This window comes from Emydura macquarii, unplaced genomic scaffold, assembly GCF_026122565.2.
Source record: "Emydura macquarii macquarii isolate MOO-44397 ecotype Brisbane River unplaced genomic scaffold, CSIRO-AGI_Emac_v2 contig_1424, whole genome shotgun sequence".
Lineage (NCBI taxonomy): Eukaryota > Metazoa > Chordata > Testudines > Chelidae > Emydura > Emydura macquarii.
Genome location: NW_027131561.1, coordinates 1427031 through 1443441, shown reverse-complemented (window position 1 = coordinate 1443441; position 16411 = coordinate 1427031). Strand labels below are relative to the sequence as shown.

The window sequence follows — 16411 nt, the reverse complement described above, 5'->3', positions numbered from 1 at the left end:
TTATTTTAATTTCCCTTCATGAATACAACAGAATTTTAATTAAAGTGTAAATTATATTCTGGAAAATGACTGCAACAATGGCACTCCAGGGCTCCCTGCTTTCTGCTTCCCAATAGCTCCATGTCAAATTTACTCAGTTTGTAACAAAAAGACATTTTCCCACCCTCTTCTAGTTGCTATTCCTGCAAACTCAACCTGGAATCTGGGAGGCAAGCTGGGCTCCTTCCTGCCTGCACACAATCACAGGCCATAATGATTGTATACACTGAATACAGGCAGGAGCAGAACTCAAGAGTAAGATGATCTGTTGTTTTTACTGTCATATTTGAGGACAGAACCACAATTTAAACTTCAGCCAAGATCTTACAAATTCTGTTTGATCAGGTTTTAACCTAATATTTATACCTCTCTGATATAGCTTCTGCCTGATCTTCCTTTCTTTCCATCTCTAGGATTTCCTCCTCTGTGTACTCCAATTTCACTCTCTCTTCTGCCAGTTCTCTCTCCACTGCTTCCAGCTGAGCTGTGGTCCTAGCTAACAGGGCTGTCACCGCATCCTGAAAGAGAAAATGGGCTTCATATTAAACACCTTTAACCAGCACTTGGTTTTTATAGAGTATTCAGAATAAAAGAATTGTCACAATATGCTCAGAGAAGCATGTCCTGAATCATGACTTTATACTCACCAGCTGACCAAAAAGTAAATGCTGTTCAATTAATGAAACTCCCAAAAGAGGTAGCAGCCTTTCATTAGGGAAGTGTGAATGTTTTACAATTTAAATAGCAGTAATAAGTACTTAAATATGAGCACAAGCATAAGTGCTTGCAGGATCCAAGCCTTTAAATTCTAGCAAGTGTGGAAATTTGTATAAGATTTCTGATTTCTTTTAAAGATATTTGTAAGATATTTTCAGATTCTTGAGGAGTATCCATGTATATAACTGGAACAAAACACAGCATAATATTAATTCTCTTTCACAGAGAAAGGAATTAGCCAGTTACAATGTAGTGTTCCTTATATTGAAAAAGTAAATTTGATACTTCTGTTTTATAAAATACTTGTTTTTAAATCATCATCATCATCATCATATACTGCAATTAACAGAACACAAAGCACCCTCCCCATTTTAAAAAGCTATGTTTTCTACTAAAATTCAGAGGTTCTGAAATGTCATATGATGACCCATTTTCTGCAGCCTAAATGCTATAGATTAGTTGAACAATTTGGGGGCGGGCGGGAAAATCAGACCTCTTTTCAAGACACACATGCACACACAAATACATTTCTTCTGCTTTGATTATCTGTCCAGATATGATTAGCATTCAATTATAATAGAAGAAACATTCTTTTTGTTTGTTTGTTTCGATGGTAAACCCCTCCAACAAAAACAAAGTTAAAATATCACCTATTTATGCAGATAGTATACGAATTCCACACAGGAACACAAACAAACGAACTTGCAGAGGATGAGGCTCCACTTAAAGTTAACAAACTGCTCCTTCCTGGCCATACCGTTTTCACTGTAGCCGTATTTCCAGAACACTGTGGAGTGCTTTCTTCACACTGGTTTTTGTCCTTCACCCTTTGTGGGTCTGAACCAGTGAATATCTGGACAAGATACCAGTGAAGTTGCATTTCACTGGAACTCTCATAATCAGCCAGGCTAATCTGAGCAATGCCCTGTAAAAATGATAGGCCAAAATAAGCACCATTTCTCATTCACAGAATTATTCCATTTAATATAAATACTGTGTCAAAATACTACTAATTCTCTACCTTATGAGTGACCTGCAATGGAAAAAATTAAAGTCTGTCTTGTTTTGCTTATTTATGATGTATAAAAAATACTTTCTTCCCACATCCCTTCCCCACAAAAGAGGAGGTTTTATTCTTTTTTTAAATTAAAAAGAATCAAACTGCTACGTCTGATGTTCCTGAGGTTTACTGGACATGATGTTAGCACTCTCAGATCTTGATCTTTTAAAAAGGTAGCTGTTTGCTCAAGTATTTATTCATATATTTGAGTTAAATTGTCATTACTGAAAAATTAATCCGAATAAAAATCACTACTGTTCTCAATTAACTGAGTTTCACTTGCAAGGTATCTCTGATATTATAATTCTGTTGGTTTTCTACTCATCAAGAGAGTCTTCCAGGAAAAAAAATCAAGATACACAAGACCAGAATTGCAAGGAAAAAACAAGTAGTAAAAACTTTCAAGTTTCCTTATACATCATAAATAAGCCAAATATGGAATAAATCAAACCTGTTTCCTTTGTAAATCACCTTTAGATGCCCCAAAATTCAAGGAGGCAACAAAGAATAAGGGATGAAGTGATCCTGACTAAAAGAGTCTCAACATCTTACTTGAGCCTGTTGTTCCCAGATAGTGTATGTGTGACAGTTTTCACCACTTGTGTATTGAATGTGCAGTAGATCTGACCAAATCCATGCAATTTTTAATATCTGTATATGTACGTGTGAGTTTTAATTGTTTGGCCTAATTTAACCCATCTACAGCTTAAGCCTTTATCTAGCTAGCAGTGGGACTTGTTCATTTCTATTCTACAAAACTACCAGCAGGGGTCTCCTTCATTTAAATGAGTTACAGTATGTAGGAAGTATGGTTTAGACCTCTCACAATACAAGTTAGTTGATGAAGTAACTAACAGTACAGAAACCTAGGAAATGGGTGCAGAATTTGTATTTAACTTTAAGCAGATTAAACAAAGAGTTAATTAGAAAATATGCAAAGTATTTATTTTATTGTTTCCATGCCAAAAGTTCCCTGGGGTTCTGTTTAAAGAGGTGGACAGAGGACAAGGAACAAATGCCTTTGAAATGAACAAAAGAAAATAATGTATTGGGAAATAAATTATGGAGGATATAACAATTTTATGTCAATATTGTGTACCGTAAAGGAAGACACTATTCATTTTTCATATTGGTTGCATCATCATAAAAAGGACTGCCTTGTTCCACAGCTGATATTTATTTTGGCTCAACACTGGAGAAAGAAACATCTTTTGCAGATACTGATACTGTATATCAAATGTAGAAGGGTCCTATTAGAGAGGTTTTTTTGTTTTTAAGGGGCACAAACATTCCTCCAGAAGAAAGCTCTGACAGTCAGAGAGATTAGTTGAGTCAGAAAAAGACTGCAAGATGGAAGCTATACAGTAACTTTTATTTCTTTACTTCTTTCCTACATCAGTGAAATCTAGGGCTACTTGAGGGAATATTTCTTAGTTTCTCCCTCTCTTCTGTTTAACCCAGATATGGAAGTAACTTTTATTAAGCAACTGATAGCACACAATACCATAGTGTTTTTCAGGAAAAAAAAAGGACCACTTACCAAGAGTTCTTCTTGCTGCTGGTGGTCAACTGAACAGATATACAGCTGCAGCGATTTTAATTTCAATACACTTGAATGCACAGGGATTCGGAAAACTTCATTAAATATTAATGGAGTTTGGAATTCCAAGGCTCTAGAGCAGTAAGTGGTTGGTGTGCTTGATTCCAGTGGTGGTAAGTAAACTCTAACGTGTCTGGGAACAGCAAAACAATCAAAAAAGCACAATTGGCATAAAGAAAGTTAGGTTCAAATTATTTTTTAAGTTCTAAAAATCAAGCTCAACGATAAAAACAAATGTAATTTCTACATTCAGGACACACTCTGGTATCTCTTCATTATAGGTGTGTAGTCTTGCATTCTTTAAGTGAAAGAAAAACAAAGCTGAGCAGTCCTTCCACTTTCCAACACTACTGATTAACCTAGAGACATTACAATATAGCCACGGTCATTGTGTCCCCCCCTCCAGTTTTTGCCAGAGAAGTTAGGAGGGAGGGAAAGAAAAGTAATGAAAAGTCAATGCAACCCTGGGGTGGGGAGTGTCTTAAAATTCACAATCTTTACCTGCTTCTTTTTCCAATAAAACTCTTAAGCCTAAAATTACTAGTCACTATCTTTCTGGATGATTGTCACTATACATGGCTCTCTGCAGCGACTATCAACATTTCTCTTTTATTACATAGGGAACATGGGTTGAACGATACAAGATGATTACCTTCTCCTTACCATCCCCTTCTACTCCCAGGTTAACCAAAGTTTGGTTTCTATGTATGGCCACAGACTAATGTTAGGACAGTGATCCAACTTATTTTGAAATTTTTAGATGTAGTTTGGGGAAGGGGAGAGGGAAAGGGGAAGGAATAAGCTTTCTGTTCAAGAGGCGTTCTTATCAGTGGGGCTTATGTTAATTTAAGAGTCCCATTTATATCAACTTTCCAAAGTCTTCAGGCAAGTTCGTTGAGCAGAAACAAATTCAGACAACAGAATTTTCGTGGTCCCTATGATTTGCCATGAATTTAGAGATATATTTTCAGCTAAGTGTCATCTGATGTTTAAATACAGAAGTACAATTTCCAGTATTATTAGGTAAGAAATATTGTAAATACACCTAGTTAAAGATGTAGATACATGCTCTAGCAATTGCAGAAAAGAAACAGAAGTGATGAACTGTCAAACTATTAGACCAGATATAGGGAGACTATAATCCCTCATTCTGAGACTCAGTCAGATAATTTCTTTGTTGAAATTAGTTTATCTATATGCATTCTATTCCAAATGGTCTCTATAGCTGCAAAACTTACAGAAGTTCACAGTCCTCCTGGGCTTCACAGCTGGATTATTACAACTAGCTAAGGGTCATAAATCATTACTTATGTGAGTAAAAGTTTGCCATGATTGGCCTCTAAGACAACTATTTACTTAATGATCACTCCTTAATGTCCCTGAATATTAACTCAAAAACCCCCAAACCTATCAAAATGTACCAAATTTTCATGCTTCCCCAAATATGGTACCATTTTTAAACAAATCTGTCTAGATGCTATTCATTATACATTTGGGGTTGGGGCACAAAATAAGCAACACTCTGTAATAATGAGACCTTTGGTGATATTTGAGCTTACATTTTGCAGCCTTCTTTCACAACAAGGCCAGTAAAGTTCTTCAGCTGTAACACATGGACTAGGAGACATTCACTTCCACCATCATGCCTGGAAAAATAAATTGGCTGAGTAAGTTAGCAGAACTCTTCATTGTTTAGCTTGCCAAATTTGGATGGAAGAATAAAAATGTTACAAGGAAGAAAAACAACTATGTTTGGAGTCAGATAAAGCTTTTATTCACGTGCGGTTGAATGAAGTTAGTTAAAGCTCTGTTGAGATCCGAAGTGATTCTAGGTATCACAGTCTGGCAAGAGAAGCATAATATCATTACAGTACTACACTAGTTATATTAGGGAAGCTATCAGAACCAACAATATAAGAATCAAGTACTATTAACCTTAAAAAAAAAAATCTCATCCCTGCCCATGCTGCCAACCCTCAACTACAACTAGGGCTTATCTATCCACAAGAGTTGTATTGCTTTAATTATACAGGTATAGTTAGAGTGGTACAACCACCTTCATTTAGATGAGGTTGTATCAGCATAAAGGTGCATTATACCAGTAGAACTATTTTCATATGGGAAGGGGAATAAGCTAATACTGGTGTAAGGCACCTTTATACTGATATAACTGCATCCACACCAAAAGTTGTATCAGTGAATACTGATCAAAAGAAAAATCACACTCCGAGCCAAAACACTTATACCAACACAAAAAACGTGTACACAACTGGCCTTTGAAAACATATTCCTTGCTTTACATGAACATCAGTTACAGTTTGCCATGGTCTACATTCTTTTGCTGATTCATATGCTATATAATTAGGAGTTAACTTTTTCATGTTAAAATGATTTTGGAAACTGAACAAACAAGTTCAACATATTAGTGGAGATTCAGTGCTGCACCTCTTAGAGATGCAGAACAGAACCTGCAGCCTAGCAAGAGGACTGCTCTGGGGGCTGAGAGGCTCCTAGCATAATGTAGCCAGTGTTGGGGCCTGTCTAGGGCCTGGTCTACACTGGCTGTGATTTCGGCTGCAGTCAACGGGAGATACGCAAGCTACGTATAGTAACTTGCATATCTCCCATCGACTTCCTAACGTCTACTTACCGCGGCATCTCTACTGCGCTGTGCTGACAGGAAATGCCCTCTCATGGACACAGCACTATACTACTTGCCGGGGCAGATTTACAGAGTCAACGTCTGGGTTCGATTGAGCGAGTCTTTACTGCTGCTCAATCGAACCCGCAAAATCGATCCTGCACCGCTGGCTGTGCCGCAGGCAGTGTAGACATAACCTAGGATAGAGCCTTTGGCTGTCCTATAGGTGGCAGTGATACCTGGAATCCCTGCAGCAGTGGGTGCTGTAACTAACCAATCTTGCCCCACAGCACACATCCCTAAACCAGGGCTTGCAAGGGGATACTTGGGAGGCAGTCTTAAACCTGCCTTCTGCTGTGCCTTACGTGACAGAAAGGGGCCAGAGAAGGGGTGATGATCTCATGTACTGAGACAAATCCTCATATTCTGACTCACGCAAGACAATGAAAAGAATACTATAGAAACAGCTGGAAGGATGGAAAAATGCAGCAAATCAAGTGCTCCTTTGCCAACCAAGGTAGAGGGAACTGAATGGAACACTTGCAGGTAGTATTTATATACCTCAGTGGTTACTGCATTATATCCAATAAGGGCCCTGGTTCATGCCCACACCCAACTACCACTGCCCTCAGTGTTCAAAGCTTAATAGGTCAGACCCCAGAATGAGAATCCTGGTGAGCAGTATCTACTGTAAGTATTATTACTCACTGGAATCCAACATGTATTTGTGGTTCTTCACTACTAGCAACATCACTGTAAACGGGGTCTTCAACATCCTCATTCCTACATGGGGAAAAAAGCCAGCTGTAAACTACACACTGATGTACAGGGATTTATTTTATGGCTAAAATGCATATATCCATTTAACATGCAAAAAAACTGGATACAAGTTTTGTGACTTGTTTGGTGTCCTGAAGCACTGAAAATCAGAAGTCAAACATGGGAAAGGCTCATTAGGTCCTGTAGGACATGTCTACATTGCAGTAAAACACCCGTGGCTGGCCCACGTCAGCTGACTCAGGCTTGCAGGGTTCAGGTCTATAAAACTGCAGTGTAGACATTCTGGGCTCCAGCCCAGGCCCTGGGACTCTGCGATGGGGAAGAGTCCCAAAGCCCAGGGTTCATATAGACTGCAGCTTTACAGCCCCACAGCCCCAGCCTGAGTCAACTGACACAGACCAGCCACGGGGGTATTACTGCAATGTAGACATAGCATAGTTAGGCTCCTGCCAAGGACATTCAGCTGTATATTCTACAGTGGTTACACTTGACCAATGTTAAATGAGTCCAGCCTCCCTGGAAAAACTATTCCACAGTCCAAGAGATGTCATTTTTAGAATTATTTTTTCCAGATATTTGGCTTAAATTTACTTTGCTCTATTTTCCATTACGCTTTGTAATTCCTCCTTAGATCACTCTAAAGATTATGCTTTCCCTACTTGCTCTTTTACAGTGTTCACACACTTGTATATTGTTATACATCCTCCCCTTAATCATCATTTGGCCATGCTATACATTTTCGTTTTAAAAATTTTCCACATAGTCAATTATTCCTTCCCTTTAATAATTTCTTTTGCCCTTCTGTTTCCAGAATTGTAAATACTATTTTGTAAAATATTGTTTTCATGTTGTTGGTGAAAATAAAAAACGAGGATGATACATGCTGAAATCATAAAGGTGTTAGGTCACAATGAGACGGCCAAAGTAATTCAGCAACAGGAAAAAGCAACATTTTACATGTAAAAGGAGGGAAAATATCCTACAGGTTGTCAGGAATTGCACAGAGGAAAGGTGGAAATGACAAACACACACTTGTGAAACAACATGTAGCCAGCTTCCATTCTAAAGCATTTTAACTAATATTCGTACACTATTAAATACTAAGCATCGTCACTTATCCAGTATAACTTTTTTTTTAAATTTACAAACTACTTTTGCAGACTGTATGTGGCACAAAAAGGACATTTCCAATTTATTGTGCATTTATACACCTGACCTTTTGCTTAAAGCTTCAAACACGCCACTGTCACTAGCCAGTGAATAGTCGGATAGACATGCTGAGACTCGCCTGGCTCTCCTCTCCGACCTTCTAGCACTGTCTTCACGTAGAGTTACAGCTATGATGGGGGAAAGGGGAATTAAAGAAAATGTCATGTTGAGGCAATTTCTCACATTGCATTATATAACGTTAATTAATAACTTTTGAACTGCTCAAACAAACAGTTGATGTAAATACAATTATACATTCTGGAACATTATTGCAACTTTGAAAAATGCATAAAATGGATTGGAGTTATTTTGCTGGAGAACTTAGGAAGAATGTTGATAGCTAATTTCTCCATGACAAGGTAAAATATAAACTAATCTCACCATGCAATGTATTTCTGAGAGGACCGCCACCAACTGTGTAACCTTAAACTGAATCAACCCCAGCATATATACACACACTTACCCTAATATTACAATTTACCTATTAAGCATCCCTTTATAAATGTGTGATATATTGGAGATATCCATAATGCCTAATTCTTTTAACCTAGCTAAAAATTAAAGATTTAAAAAGTAATCTGCTGTTGGTAGTACTGAGTTTTTATTAGTTTTTATACATTAGTTCCTCAAACACAAATCAAGCTGGTTACATCAGACCGCATAGTAACAGCTTCTACTTGTAGCATGAAGCACATTGTTAAAATGGACCTGAACCTGACAAGTAGAGTTGGATGACCTATATTTTAAACAAAAAAATATATATTGAAAAATTATTAACATGTTTTAGAAACTATGCCATTTCCCGTCTTTTTTCCCTCAGCTCTACCAGCAAACTCAGCAAACAAATTGTATGGACAATCACTTTAACATCATATCAGGTATATAACAGAATGTTTGCAAAATAGTTTTGCATATGGAAGTGAGTGTTGCAGGTGCAGAACCTCAAATGGGCATGCACAAGTAACAGTGCTCAAGAACTTCATACATAAAGTTATGCAAATTCAGAAGGCCCTAAATTTTGAAATTCTGTCTCTTGAGTCTCTGGGAGATATCAAACTGATTTACTTAAGTGTTTCCTCATTTCACAGGCACTAAATGTGATCTTTTAAAATTTAATTTGCTTTCCTCAAAGGTAGAATTAAACAGAAAGCAGGAAAGCAACTAAAAATGTTTTAAGAAAGGCTGGTAATGAGATGTGGCATTCGTAAGTGGGGGAAAATAGAAACATATCATTCCCCTACCTATCCATCCTGCGATACTCAAGGAGTGGCTCTGAGGTGCATCAAACTGCAAAGCAACCTTCTAGAGCAATTGGTTTTTTGCATGTGCATGGATGGTAATGGACATTACACTGGGAAAGAACTGACTAACAGATACAGCTTATTACCACAGAGGAAAAACACAATGCATGTCCTATGAGAAACAGATGGCACAATTCATTCGTAAGTACACCACAAAGATTAATTATTTCAATGCATTAATATTCACAACAAATTAAATGCACCTCCCTCCCCCGAGCAGAGGGCCAGTACACAACAGGACGTCTGTGATGCACGGGCTTCGGGCAGACCCCCCTGCACTGAGGTGAATCTCAGCCCCTTTTGAGTGCAACATGAATAGAACCCCACAATTACTCATACCATGCCTTCACAAAAGCCCTCAAATTACTGCACATGGGCAGCAGCTGGTTTTCAAATGTCAGTACCTGCTGTCAACAGAAAACTTTGGTCAGGATTAAATTAATCATGTTTCAACCTTCCACTGGACAACTTCAAGATGGAGCTTAGCTTTCACCTAGATACCTTACCTCATGGCAAGCCTGGCATATGTTACAAACTCAAACGTCAAGACAACAATATATTTTGAGAATTGCAGAAGGTGAAAAGACCTGTGCAGAATCCAGAATTCAAGATGCAAGAGGATCCAAGTGTTTGCCTTTGTGGACTGATAGCAAGCCATGTTAACCCCTCCTCCAAATCTAATGTTTCTAGCTATCTATACCTATCCTGGAAATTTAGACCATCGACCAGGAGTATCCTGATCTCTTTCTAAATCAGTGTCTTGGACCTTGAAGAAAGAACTAAGCTCACCTGGATCATTGCTTCCCATCTTAATTGTCCAGTAGAGATCATCATGCAACACAATGCATTCCAACCTTACCACAATTACAATCAAACTTCTCCATTCCAGTTAATTAGAGCCTTTTGCACCAGTGTAATTGTATCAGTTTTAATTAAAACCAAATCAAGTTACACCGGTGCAATTTTTTACTAAACAGATGGCTTGTGTGGATAGAGGAGACAAAAATAAAACCTGTAACCATATTAGGCACTGTGCAAGCTCTCTGCTCTGGGCTGTCACCTTTTGGAGTTTATCCGGTAGGAAAAATTGATCTCAACATGGTGAAGTTATGAAAAAGTGACGTTACGACAATGTTGCAATTTGTTTGCTGCCTGCAGGCCACAGAATCACCTGATAACATCAGGAAAACCCCACGAGAATTTGGGAGAGGTGGCAAATGTCAGAACATGCCTTTGACTATAAAATAAATATGTAAAAAAAAAAAAAAAAAAGTTTGACAACCAGTAAGTAACACCAGGTTTTGGATGTAACGGAATGGGATTTACCATAGGTTGTAGTCAAACAAAGCTGGAAGCTGAAAAGTTTTATTTAAAATATTTAAATGCTATATTTCAGGCATGGAGGAACAAAAAGCAGCATCTCCTCTTTTTTTTTCCCTTCCTCAAAGTCTTAGAAATTTGAACAAAAAACAGTGACCTAAATTTTCAAAAATAACTAGTAATTTTGGGTCAGCTGATGCACCTTAAACAGGCCTGATTTCAGAAAGTTCTGAGACTCCACTACCTGACAAAGGGGACTCTTTAAGATGTCTCAGACTAGCTGTTAAATACTGAGGCACCAAAATCACCAGCCATTTTTGAAAATGTAGTCCCAAGTTTCATGAACTTGGACTTTATGCTGTGTGTCAGCTCAAAATAATTTAATAGTAGAGTTAAACACTCTCCAGAAAAGAAACTTATAATGGAGACACAAACAGACCCTTACCTACAATGGTACTGTTGGGCATTACTAGGATATAATAAAGCTGAGGCTTACAGAAAGATTTTTCTGAGAAGTCATCCGCAGCCATGTATATAATGTTTAGCTGACACAGCAAAAATCTAAATATGCCATAATAATTAAACATATATAGCGTGGTGCCAAACAAAACCAAATGTAGCACAGCCACCCTCTTCTCCACATGCAAGTCAGACAGAACACAAACACAACACCACACTGGGAGTTCCAGGCAAAACCAGCACAATAAGTAATTCCAGGTTCACTTACAGTGAATTTTTCTGCTGTGCCGCATGAGAAACAAGATACAAAATGAAAAGCACACGCTGATAAATCATTTTTTCAATATATGCCAATGCTTTTTACATAAAAGATTATTTAGACATTAATGGAAACTATGTACCCAAATAATTGTAACTGGATCTGCATTTTCCCCAGTTTGGTAATGTTTGGAGCAAATATTTTAACTTGGCCCCTTGCAGAGAAGGGCTGGCTGTGAAGTTTGGATCTAAATCCAAACTTCCGCAAAGCTCAGGGATGAGGGTTATATATATGGATTTTGTGTTTGGGTCCCTCTCTGCAAGAAAGCAAAATACTCCTCTATATTTAAATTAATGTATAATTTAAACTAGCATAAAAATCAGTGCTAATGATGGCAGTTCTTTACATTAAAATTCATGGAAGAAATAATGTACAAGTTTAAAAACAATGTTCTATTCAGATGTGATTTTTTTCCCCATTTCTTTTTCAAACTTCCTCCTGCAAGTGAGATGAATTTCATGGCTCAGTCATGTTCCTTTTGTCCACATCATAAAAATCACAACATATTTTAGCACAGTTCTTAATATAGTCTCAGGAGAGACGCATGACTGGAGGGGCAGCAGAGGTGCAGGTCAACAATGAGGTGCACAAACAAGACATTGTGTGAAGAAATCTTGCACACTGCCTGCATGCAGTAAACAGGGATCTTGTTGTGACTGTTGGTCCCTCCCCCACTTCCATGAATAATAAAGTTAATCAAAATTCCTATACACTTTATTTTATTGAATTATGTAAGAAAGTTGTTTGCAGTGTTGTCTGAAGTACAATTTGTTCCTTTTGCATTATGCTACCACACCAGTAGGTGGCAGCAACCAAACACTTTGCACAAGAACTTAAAACCAACAAGCTAGCTCTAAACCCTGAAGTTCCAATCTGTGGTACATGTACCATGGTGGTATGTGAGCTTGATGTTCCATCAATTCACTTCACAACAGTTCTTAAGGCGGTATGTGTTTAAAGTTTGAGAAACGCTGCTTGAAAACACCTGCTATGATACAGAATGCAAACTATCCAAGCCAATCAATTTAAAGAGTGCAAAAGAGTCAAGAGCCTAGGCAAGAAATATGAAGGGGGACTATTTTTCCTAAATAATTGTTTTAAAATTCACACATGAAAAAAAGCTCAAGAGTAATTCTTTAGCCTGTGCTGTTTCTACTTCCAGTACGAACATTCCATGCTACACACAGAGAAGGAATAGCTGAACACAGTGGTACAGGAGCACTCTAGTGACAAAAGCAGCAGAGAATGTTTAAATGGAAGAAAAGAAAAAAAAGGGGTGAGAGGAAGAGTATAACTGAAACAGCCCAACCATAGCCTTCCTTATCTCAGCACTCAAATCAGGTCTTCATTTCTAGGAACTATACAGATAGGTAGGGAGGGCCCTGCCAAATTTGCTGCCATGAAAAATACATCATGGACCGTGCAATCTGGTCGCCCCCATGAAAACCGGTCTTTAGCCAGCGTTTTTCAAACTAGGGGTCCTGACCCAAAAGGGCGTTGCAAGCCCCTTGTAGGCTGGTCGCAGAATTGCCACCCTAACCTACGTGCTGGCCACCGTCCAGTTCTGAAGGCAGCACCGCGTCCAGGAGCAGCACAGAAGAAAGATTTGTATGGTATGAACACATCTGTGAAATTTGCTATTTATCCATGACCAACCTGCGAAAAATGTATGAATTCTCTGCGATTTAAGTAGACCCCTATATATAGGCTTTACGTGGACTAAGTAACAGGTCTTCATTTACCACAAGCAGTGAAGACAGGATATGGTCTGATTTTGAGGTTTCTAGAAGCCTCTGCTTAGCACTAACTTAGGCACATAAACCTACAGGCTGCTCTTCAGAATAGTATTTATTTTGGTCTGAATACTGTAATACTGCCAATATTTACAATATAACTTGCAGCAACATCTTCTAGTAAATCTAACTATGCTAAAGAAAGGAATTGGCTCTGCACATAAATATTGCATTTGAGCAAGTTAGTTAAATAGAATATTTCATTTGGATCCTTTTCCACGCCCTTGTCAATGAAGCTTTCATTATCTGGTTGCAAACAGGAGTTTACAAGTAGCTACTGTATAGAATGCAGCAGTATTCTATTTTACACACACACACACACACACACACACACACACACTTTTTAATTTACATTATTCTTTATGTGTAATATTCATAAAGGTGTTTTGATACATAGCGCATTGATATTCCTGGAAATACACACTTCTAGAGCAAAATTCTGGATGCAAAAATTGGTGGGGGTGCACATGGGGACTTAAATGTCATAGAATCATAGAAGTGTAGGGCTGGAAGCAACCTTGAGAAGCCATCAACTCTCTGCACTGAGGCAGGAACAAGTAAACCTACACCACCCCAGAGAAGTATTTGCCCAACCTGTTCTTAAAAAATTCCAGTGAAAGGGACTCCACAACCTCCCTTGGAAGCCTGTTCCAGTGCTTAAGTACCCAGACAGTTAAAAAGTTTTTCCTAATATCTAACCTAAATCTCCCTTGCCTATTAAGCCTATTACTTCTTGTCCACTGTTAAGTGGATATGGAGAATAACTGATCACAGTCCTCCACGAATTTGAAGACTTATCAAGACACCCCCCCCTCAGTCTTCTTCACTGAAGATTAAACACGCCCAGGTTTTTTTTAAAACCTTTCCTCAGAGGTCAGGTTTTCTAAAGCTTTTATCATTTTTGTTGCTCTCCTCTGGACTCTCTCCAATTTGTCCACACCTTTTCTAAAGTGTGGCACCCAGAACAGAACACAGCAATGCAGCTCAGACATCACCACACCTGACTGGGACAATACCTCCCATGTCTTGTATTCAACACTCCTGTTAATACACCCCAGAATGATACTAGACTTTTTCACAACTGTATCACACTGTTGACTCATATTTAGGGCCCTATCAAATTTGCAGCCATGAAAAATGTATCACAGAGTGTGAAATCTGGTCTCCCCTGTGAAATCTAGTCTTTTGTGTATTTTTATCCTGGTAAAAGTAAGGTAAAAATATACAAAAGTACACAGAGTTTCTCAAACTGAGGGTCCCAATCCAAAAGGGCAAGCCTTGTGTGTGTTTGTGTGGGGGAGGGGGGGGAAGAGGAGAGAGAAGGGGGGCGGGTGTCAAAGTATTGCCAACCTTACTTCTGCACTGCCTTCAGAGCTGGGCGGCCGGAGAGTGGTGACTGCTGGCTGGGCACCCAGTTCTGAAGGCAGGGCCACTGCCAGCAGCAGCACTGCAGTAAGGGTGGCATGGTATGGACACATCTGAGAAATCTGATATTTATGCCGCGACCATCCCATGACAAATGTGTGATTTCTCTGCAATTTAAGTAGATCCCTACTCGTATTCAATTTCTGAGCCATTATAGCCTCCAGATCCTCTTCACCATTACCACCACTTAGCCAGTTATTCCCTATTTTGCAGCGGTGCGTTTGATTTTTCCTTCCTAAGTAGTACTTTGCATTTGTCTCTACTGAATTTCATCAGGTTGGTTTTAGACCAATTCTCTAATTTGTCAAGGTCATTTCGAATTCTAATCCAGTTCTCCAAAGTGTTTGCAACTGCTCCCAACTTGGTGTCACCTGCAAATTTTATAAGCATACTTTCCACTCCATTATCCAAGTCAGAAATGAAAATATTGAACAGTACTAGACCCAGGACTGACCCATGCGAGACCTCACTAGATATGCCGTCTGAGTTTGATAGCAACCATTGATAACTACTTTTTGAATATGGTCTTTCAACAAGTTGTGTACCCACCTTATAACAATATAAACTATATCACATATTCTTGTAAGTAAACTAGGGAAATCATGTAGGACTGTGTCAAAAGCCTTACTTAAAAAAAAAAAAAAAAAAAAAAAAAAAAAAAAAAAATCAAAGTAGATCTTGTCTACTGCTCCCAACCTCCCCCAATCCACTAGGTCAGTAACTCTGTCAAAGAAGGAAATTAGGACTTGTTCTTAACAAGTTCCTTATAACCCTAAAATCCTCTAGGTGCTTACAAACTGATTGTTGAATAATTTGTTCCAGTATCTTTCCAGGTATTGAAGTTAGGCTGACTGGTCTATAACACCTCAGGTGCTCTTTTGTTCCCCTTTTTCAAAGACAGATACTATGTTTGCCCTTCTCCAGTCCTATGGGACTTCACCCATCCTCCATGAGTTCTTGAAGATATCTGGCAATGGGTTCATATGTGGGGAGCGCCCATAACGAATGAGGATATATTGTGATAATATGCAACACAAATGGAATAGTATCTATTTCAGTACACATGGTATATATTTTTGAAAGTATGTTCTGGTAAACACAGATTTTAGAGTTATTGTAAGAGTGTAATTGCCCCTCCCCTCCTACCACTTCAAGATCTGGTGATCCCTAATAGTCTCAACACCCTTGCTTGTTGGACTTCCCCTAAACTGTTGTACGCATGTCAGTTCATTTGAGCAGAATAGATACTGGGTGGCACCAACACTCATCCACCCCAATTCCGGCCCAAATAACACTCACAAATAGACATTACATACCATGCACCCACAAATCAAGAAATACAGTAAAACCATACATACACTTACAGATCAGTTGTGTTTGCCTGCCTCATACCAATTGTAAAACAAAAGGGTCTGATCTGCATGAAACAGGTAGATTTTAAAATGTCAGTTCTGATCGTGGATTTTTTTTGCTTTTTTGGGGGGGTGGGTAATCAGAGAAGAGGTAGTTACTGATGTTACTTGTGTTCTCTTATTGTTTATTTCTAGTTCAGGTTGCATCCCCATTTCCCTCCATCGAACTTACTGCTATTACTAAGTGTGTTTGGCGCACAAACAAAAACGATATCAGTTGTCACGCAATCTAAGACTGTTCAGGTTCTCTCATGCAGGATTTTTCCTGAGAAGTAAACACACAGGCCTATTTTTTTAATCAACAAAATTGGCATATTTTCATAAAAGTGCTGAAGT

At 38.5% G+C, this 16411-nt stretch overlaps 1 protein-coding gene across 3 annotated transcripts in view; it reads right to left on the bottom strand.

The window, feature by feature from the left end:
* The window catches only part of WWC3 (WWC family member 3), a 146657-nt gene that overhangs the window by 16446 nt on the left and 113800 nt on the right, over nucleotides 1–16411 (bottom strand). For all 3 annotated transcript variants that reach the window (XM_067553011.1, XM_067553012.1, XM_067553014.1), the window contains 6 exons: nucleotides 8054–8174; nucleotides 6766–6840; nucleotides 4976–5062; nucleotides 3357–3549; nucleotides 1514–1681; nucleotides 406–557 (listed from right to left, as the gene is read on the bottom strand). In XM_067553011.1, coding sequence (XP_067409112.1) covers nucleotides 406–557; nucleotides 1514–1681; nucleotides 3357–3549; nucleotides 4976–5062; nucleotides 6766–6840; nucleotides 8054–8174 — 796 coding nt within the window. The remainder of the gene's footprint in view (nucleotides 1–405; nucleotides 558–1513; nucleotides 1682–3356; nucleotides 3550–4975; nucleotides 5063–6765; nucleotides 6841–8053; nucleotides 8175–16411) is intronic.